This window comes from Dermacentor variabilis, unplaced genomic scaffold (genome assembly GCF_050947875.1).
Source record: "Dermacentor variabilis isolate Ectoservices unplaced genomic scaffold, ASM5094787v1 scaffold_18, whole genome shotgun sequence".
Classification (NCBI taxonomy): domain Eukaryota; kingdom Metazoa; phylum Arthropoda; class Arachnida; order Ixodida; family Ixodidae; genus Dermacentor; species Dermacentor variabilis.
The window spans coordinates 3,675,725-3,683,531 of NW_027460346.1; the positions used below are offsets into that span (position 1 = coordinate 3,675,725).

Sequence of the window (7,807 nt, forward strand, 5' to 3'; positions counted from 1 at the left end):
ATCACTCTCACAGTGTTTATCCCTAAGACTGAACTGTTTTTGCTCATGTTGAAATAGTGTGATTATAGGTCTGGTTTTGTCTCCTGTTGCGGTTTTCGTGCACGGTGCGAAACTGAAAGGATGCTTATGTCTACGAACTCGGTGAATTGTCAAGCAGCTAGTTACGCATCGGCATCAAATATAACGGCTGCTGTGTAGAATTACAATTGCAGGGGCGCTTTGCATACGCTTATTGTTTTGGACATGCCTGTGCATTTGCTAATATGAGTTGGCGTGTCAGAGTTATGTCATATGAACAGCTAAATCAGCCTTCCTCTGGGGGTTACAAGCGTAATGTGTGCATTTTGCTATAGCATGGCAGATCAAGATGTGTTTATCGCTTGAATATTTTTAGTAGAGAAATAAAATATCAAAATAAAATGTTGCTTTAATTCCGTGTTACCAGTCTGTCGTACACAGAACAATAGGTTGGTGTAATAAACTAATAACTGCGGTTTAACTGCAACTTTTACATGCCTACAAGAATCTAAAATGCTAGATTTCAAACTGCAGCAGTAGTCGGGTCTGTCAAAAATGAACTCCACTGCGCACCTCATGCATGAAAATAAGTTCATGCCTTTTAGTAAGCTTAGATGCAGGCCGCAGTGAACTTGTTAGTATTGAAATGTGGGTAAGCTTGCCATAACAAGCCTTGTTGCCCTTTTTTATAGGCACATCCATATATCCATTGAGCTGAAGGACAATATTTTCATCCCTACTGAGCATCATGTTTGCAGCTATAATCCTCAAATTATGGCTTCAGCAGTGGCACAACCAGGGATGGTGCGGGGGAGGGGGGGCACACTGGGCACTTGCTTAGGATGTGTCACAAGTGGTGTTTGCGATACACCAGACTCATGACAGACCTATGACGTCTGAAAATGACCAATATTCTATTCATTAGCAGGAGTATTCTAACATTCATGAAAAACAAGGATGAACTGTGGTTTGTTTGTTTTTTTGCTTAAATCTAAAAATTGAAGTTAGTTTAGCAGTTGACTGTTGCAGTCATTTGGATGTTTTGCATGCATTTCACTAGGAAGACTAAGAGCTAAGACTTTTTATTGCCATGGCCTTGACTGTCTTGATGTTGTTTTGCACCATGCCCTTGTGTTGACTTTTGCATACGATATTTTTCAGGCACCCGCTTTATATAACGCAAGAAGGCAGCTGCAAGGACACGAGGATGTGAAAGAGCCAGTGCAGCGCGACTTCACGTAGTGCAGAGGAGCCAATGCCAAAAAATCAAAATACATTGGCATGTTATTTGGACAAGAAAACTAGTATGTGGGTATATTGGGTGTACCATTTGACCAAATGTCAACAAAATCAAGATACAGTATGTTACACGAAGATGAAAATTCTCACGTGCTCCAGGCAGTCATCTTAACATGGTATATTTATGTAATGTCTCTGATTGGAAAGTCAAATCAAGTATGCTCTCTGGAGACAAACACATAGCAGCAAGTGTCATTGAAAAGTTAAAAATGTGTTTTAAGAAAGCTGATTAGTTCTGAGAAGTGACTGCTTTTTGTCTTGCCTCTCAACAAATATATCCATGTGATAAAAAAATAGTGATACAATGAAATTGCATATTTGCTTAGCGACATGATACATACTTGCAATGAGCACGATGCCTGTGTTTACAATAAAAAGCAACAGCCCATGCTTGGTTAGGTTAGGCCCACTACAACACGCAGGCATGGGTGATTGGTGCTTTTTTTATTTCTGTGTCGTGAGGTTTATTGACGTGCGTATAGGTGCAGTGGCACGCAGTATGGCTAGTACAAAAAGGGGGGGGGGGGCAGATATATGTAGCTCACTGTACACGACACAGGGCAAAGGAAATCCGTGTTCAGCAACTATGTTAAATGCCATGTACGTAAATTTTACAACGCTACTCGTTCGAAGCGCGCACAGGTGCATATTGAAGAAAAGTTTCCAGGGTAGATAATTTAGTTCGTAATTTACACTAATTTTGCTCTAACCACGAGACATAATAATTTGAATATACTGCACGGAAAAACCTAGAGCGAATTAAATTGTGTCAGCTTCGTGTGTATACATATAGTCTTTCCTATGCATTAAGTTTTTTGCGTAATGCATTAACACTTGACAGCCTATCTTATGATGTGTACTCTGTTTACATTACAGTTCTTTATTAGTTTACTCGTTTGTTTTGCGACTGATGAAATGCCAGCATATATATATTTTCAACATTTGACATAACCCTGTATGTTTTGCAGGGACAACCCAGGATGTGCATTTCTCAGCACCCAGTCAACTGCCAAAAGTGACTCAAACACAGGCCACCAGTAAATGGACATCAGTTGCAATTTCACATCATGCAGTTGGCGGCTGCCTTGTACGGAGGCTTTTTCTTTTTAATGAGATGGTGATGTCGTTCTAATGTACATTTTGACCACAAAGGTGCGATCATGTCTCACAGAGGCATATATGGTTGCTATTCTCTGCGAGGGACGTGTTCTCGTGTTTGTGAAGCATTTGTGTTTGGCAGTATTGTCGCCCAATGAGTCGGATATAAACACTAACTCGCCACTGCCGGCAAGTAGTTGCGAGAAACGCATTATGACGCTGTAAAGTTATTTCATTAATTCGAAGGAAAGTTTTGCAGCAGGAAAAAAGGTTGCCATTCCAGGTAAACATGTCTTTTTCTCACAGGTTATTTAGCCAAACTGTGGATGCATGAAATTCGTGACTTATGAATAGATTTTAATTTATTCTTTAGTAATTCTTCTAAAAGAGACTAGAAATAGCATGTGACTACCTCTGCAATCAGCAGACCATACATTTACAGTCATAAGTGGCAGTTCCATGCAGTCTCGCATTTTATATAACCTTTCCTTTCAGCAACATTGGAACTGGTGGCTGCGTTTTCAGAAGGAGAAGTGTACTTGACACTGTATGTGTGTGTGAATTCGGTTTTCTTTGTATGTGTCGGCTCACTGACAAACGGTGCAAAAATCTGTTGTACCATGACCCTGACGACGCCTTCTGCTGGTAGAAATGCGGCACTTCGTATTTTATAGTACTGCATGACATTTAAATCAAAGCTACCACATAAAATGATCAAGAAAACTAACCGCTGTTATAGCTGTTTTCCTCAAAGAACGCTTGTCCTTTATGGGCTGTGTTAATCTGAGCTCTCCACCGATGTTTCAGTAGTATTATCCCTTAGTGAGTGAGAGATTGGGGGCAATTAATCATGTTAGTGTTTAAGTGGTGTCCTAATTATGTGCATTTGTTCCAACAAAGTTGTCTAGATTACTTTATTGTGTAGTGTAAAGCTTATGAAACCATCAGCAACTACTGAGTTGCTAACACGCATATGGATTTGTCACTATACAGGTGGAACTCGGCTGTACCACTGCAGTGCTGCGGAAATTGCCTTCACCAGCGGCTTTGCAACAGCTGTTTCGCAGCATGTCGGTATGTGTTAATTTATAATTATGTTGGGATGGGCTAGTATTATGGACCACTGCTACTCTGTATTGTGACAGATCCATATGATAAGGGATGTAATGGGCACAGCGAAAGCCTTTGAATTTTTTACTATGGTACATAAACAGGCTCTCCTTTTCGTCACTGGAGCAGGAGAGAAGGGCATGCAGGCACTCCTGAATGTACATATATTTCAAAACATGAGAGAGACATATACACACACACACACACAATTAAACTAAAGGCAGGGACGTTCCATCTTTCATCTTGAATTGAATTGTGCAGCGCAAAAATACAACACAGACCACAGAGAAGCACACATGTTAACAGGTTTGATACACACATTAGTTCAACAGATTTGATACTTCAAGTGTGCTATTTTACACAAGGGGGAAGGGAAAGGGGAGATAATCTGAAAAAAAAAAGTGGAGTGGAAAAAAAGGAATCGTGCCAAAAAGCATGAGAAGCATCGCGCAGCCAGGATCACCAGCAGGACATCTAAAAAGCACTCTGATAAAATTACATACAGGACAACCTTACGTATAGTTTGTTTCAATCAACTCAGATCACATGCAGCCATTACTGCAATCATGTTGTTTCCTTATGTCATATGGGGGAATGATGTGGGCCCAAAGAACTGTTTAGAGCTGAAGGATTATGTTCCATTCTAGCCTCATTGCCTGCTTTTTTATCATATTGTTATCAGCTGCTTATGTTAGGGACAAAAAGTAAGAGTACGAACTGTTTCCCGATTCGCCATTCCACACATGTCTTTGTGACTATATGTACATGCAGATGATCCATAGTTGAAAAATATTCAGTACAGAAGAATCTCATTACAAGATGCACTTGGTTGTAAGAGACATCTGAAAATGGTTTGGTTGGTTTTCCGATGTTTGCCACGTTAACAATACTGTATACAAGAGACACCTTTGTTACTAAGGATGACTTTTTAAGTATTCACTACTTCGAAGGGACACAACCCAGACACATTCACTTTGTGCACCTTGTGTGCTCCGAAGGGCGTAAAGATCACGCAATCCTTACACAAGTCAATCGCGCATGTCTCTTTTAGCATGAACCAGAAAAGGAGGGCAACGAGGACAGTGCAGGGCAGAAAGTGTCGGCAGTTGAAGCTGACTAGCGTCTAAGAGCACCTCAAAGGTACTGCGAGCAACAAGGCTTGCAAAGTGAAGCGTTTAAATTCCAGAAGTTGGGAAGGAAGCTAACACAATCTACAGTCACTAAAAAGCTGTGAATGTCTTCTTTAAAGGGCCCCTAAACCACCGAGGTTGAAATTTAGTTGCGGTGTTGCAGTTCTACACAATAAGGCAATGAACAGGTAGCCACAAGAATTTTTCGAAACGGTGCAGTAATAGTGGAGCTACGTGTGTTTGATTATCGAAAAGTAGTCCCCACTCATTTTACTCTTTCATCTGGTACACGCCATATGGACAGTATCGTATTTTCCTTGCCTAGTACACCTCCAAATGTTACGGGACAGGCCAACACCAACGAGCTCTATTGCTGCCGCGCTGGCCCGTTGTCCTGCGAGGGGTGGCGCTAATACAATGGAACTGTATGGTGACTCGTGTTGAAGAGCCTCATAGGGAGACCCTTCTGTTGGCGTTTCTGTTCTTTGCCCCCATTGGCTGCCCACAATAGCATCGCGCGCAACGCGACGAGGAAGAAGGAGTGTGTGTATTTGCTTGCAGGCCTTGCCGGCAGTCGTACACTTTCGTTCGACCAATCGACAGCACCGGAAACTGGTGACATCATCAGAGACAGCCTGGTGACGTCAGGACAAACTGGGGGGTGCAGGATAGGTCCAGAGAGGCGCACGGGGTCATTTTCTTCATATTGTGGTGCTCCGGCAGTGCTACGCACTCTGGCATTTGGCTTCGTCGATCGTGACGGCATTCTGATTTCGATACGCGTGTTTACTTGAAATGTTCAAAAAATGTCGAGAAGTGGTTTAGGGGCCCTTTAAGCCACCCTGAGCATTTATTCCTTCAGATATATCAAAACATACTTTAGTGATGATGCATAATAAAGTGATCTAGTCTGGCTCCTCAGTGTCTCAAAATTTTTGGTTTCGAGAGACATGTTTCCCGTGCCTCTTGAATATCTTCTGATGAGGCTTTACTGTAATATACACAAACAATTGTGTAACTCCTCCTGCAAGTATTATTCATTAAGCCCGGTCACTTATGTGCAAAGCTTGTGGTTAAGTCTTGATGTCCGTACTTTTTAGAGCTATGTTTATTAATTCATGCTGTTCTTATTGGTTCTTCGATGCAGGAGACAATGCCTACGAAATTATTGGCCCTGATCATGAGAGCCCTCAAGGGGCAAACAACATCTCTGTTGCAGAAGTGAGCCCGATACCACCTGAAGTTACCATGACAGATGACACGGCAGCAATAGATACAGAGACTGCCATGTCTACTGCAGCTGCAACAGTGTACGAGGCAAGCAGCAGCGCGTCAGCATCAGCAGCAGTGTCAGAAGGAACCACACCAGGCCTGGTAGAGCAACATCTGTGCTATCACTGACTTTTTTTGTAGTGGATACAACTCATTTGCTCAACACACAAAAGCTTTTCACCACGACTGTGAGCCAGTGTTATTGTGGAGCAAGTACAAGACTAAGTTAGGTGTTATAACACAGTACAAGCATCACTTTAAAATATGAAAACCTATTACAGTTGTTGCCTCCCCAGCCAGCCCACATAGCGACAACAATGTGGAACACATGGGGGGACACACCTCTTCTCCATTAGAAGATAGTAGAGACTGTCAGTGTTGTTGTTTGATTAAGTGGTCTTTGTAGGCAACTAGAAGGACAACACAGGTGTCATAAGATTGTTGTTGATGTTGTTGTTGAAGAGGTAAAAAAGAAGTTTGATGGGAGCTGAAGTGCCAACTGATATTGAGCAAATCAAAAGCAACCACCTGAGAAAGCAACACTATCGAAATTTGGGTATCTATGTGCCGCCAACTCTGGTAAGAATGGCATAGGACAGAAGTGTGATGAAAATCACACAGACACTGCTGTTGCATCACTGGCCACAGTGAGCAGCGACTTGTAGGGCAAGAGAGTCAACTGAAACTAACATTATGATATAGTGTCATGATCCCATGTGACCACTTTTCAAGTTATTTTGCAAGATACAGCTCAACCTCCAGAAACGAGACTGCAACTTGTCTGTAAAAAAGCTTTCACAAAAAATTATTCATAACACTATTAACATAGCAGTATCTTTTTTTTTTGTGTCGGTTCGAGGTTCCCGGCTGTCCATTAATGCAAAAATTGAGGAAAAAAAAACATGTCGTACTTACACCTTTTTAACAAATACGAGGGGGACAGAACTTTTCTAGTCATGCATCTTCATCATACTATCAAGTTTTTAAATGCCTTTTATAATTATTATTACCAGTTATATCTGAGTGCATTGTATGCATGTAGCAGGTGTAAAATCAGGTCAGTTGGATCAGATGCCTTATCTGCAAGCGAGCCCTATATTCAAGAAATTTGAATTAAAATAGTTACGTTAGAGACGCAGTCTTTCAGCACTTTATTGCCTGTGGTTTAAGCATTGCTCAATACTTTTGTGGGTGGCAATTTCAACCGGCACAGCACTGCGCTTTGCCACAGTCACATTTGTCTTCAAAGCGGTGTTTACCATTTGTGTTGATCTGTTTGTGTATGCATAGAGCAAGTTTTTAATTTATATTTTTCTGCATTCTTGTGCTTGCACTAAGCTTGTATAAGGCAGTTACAAAATGTGCGTCACTATAACGAACTGTTCTGTTGAGCTTACACTTGCAAATAATCGTGTTCAGATGGCCGCACTTCTATGCGGGTGCACCGCTAGCTTTGTGTATGTTCTCATGTTTGTATAAAGCTTATATAAGCTAGTTAGAAAATGTATGTCACTAAGCATTGTGATATTCTCTAAAGAACTGCTTGGTTGGTTTTACACTTGTGAATTAGTATTGAGGCGGTGGTATTCCCATGTATGCCCACTGCTAGCTTTCTGTGTCCTCACGTGTTTGTATTAAGTTTCTACAAGGGAGTTACAGCATGTACGTCACTAAGCGCTGTGATATTTTTTAAAGAACTGCTTTGTTGGTTTTACACCTGTGAGTAATAGTACTCGGGTGGCACTAGTCATGTGTAGGTACACAGGGACCATTTGTATACATTATGCTCATGTAAAGCAGTTACAAAGTGTATGTCACTAATTACTGTGATATTTGTTGAATTGCTGTGATGGTTTTACACATGTGAATAATAGTGGTCA

The 7,807-nt window shown here is 41.3% G+C and overlaps 1 protein-coding gene across 2 annotated transcripts; it reads left to right on the forward strand.

Annotated features, from left to right (window-relative positions):
• The first annotated feature begins 215 nt into the window (after window positions 1–215).
• On the forward strand, window positions 216–6,065 carry LOC142568368 (uncharacterized). 2 transcript variants are annotated; one of them, XM_075678364.1, is made up of 4 exons: window positions 216–1,322; window positions 2,286–2,354; window positions 3,409–3,489; window positions 5,803–6,065. In XM_075678364.1, exons 1-4 carry the CDS (start codon window positions 1,274–1,276, stop codon window positions 6,054–6,056), a joined length of 453 nt encoding a protein of 150 aa, XP_075534479.1. In that variant the 5' UTR covers window positions 216–1,273; the 3' UTR covers window positions 6,057–6,065. The 2 variants fall into 2 exon arrangements, with proteins under 2 accessions (XP_075534479.1, XP_075534480.1); XM_075678365.1 differs by lacking the exon at window positions 3,409–3,489.
• Window positions 6,066–7,807: the final 1,742 nt, after the last annotated feature.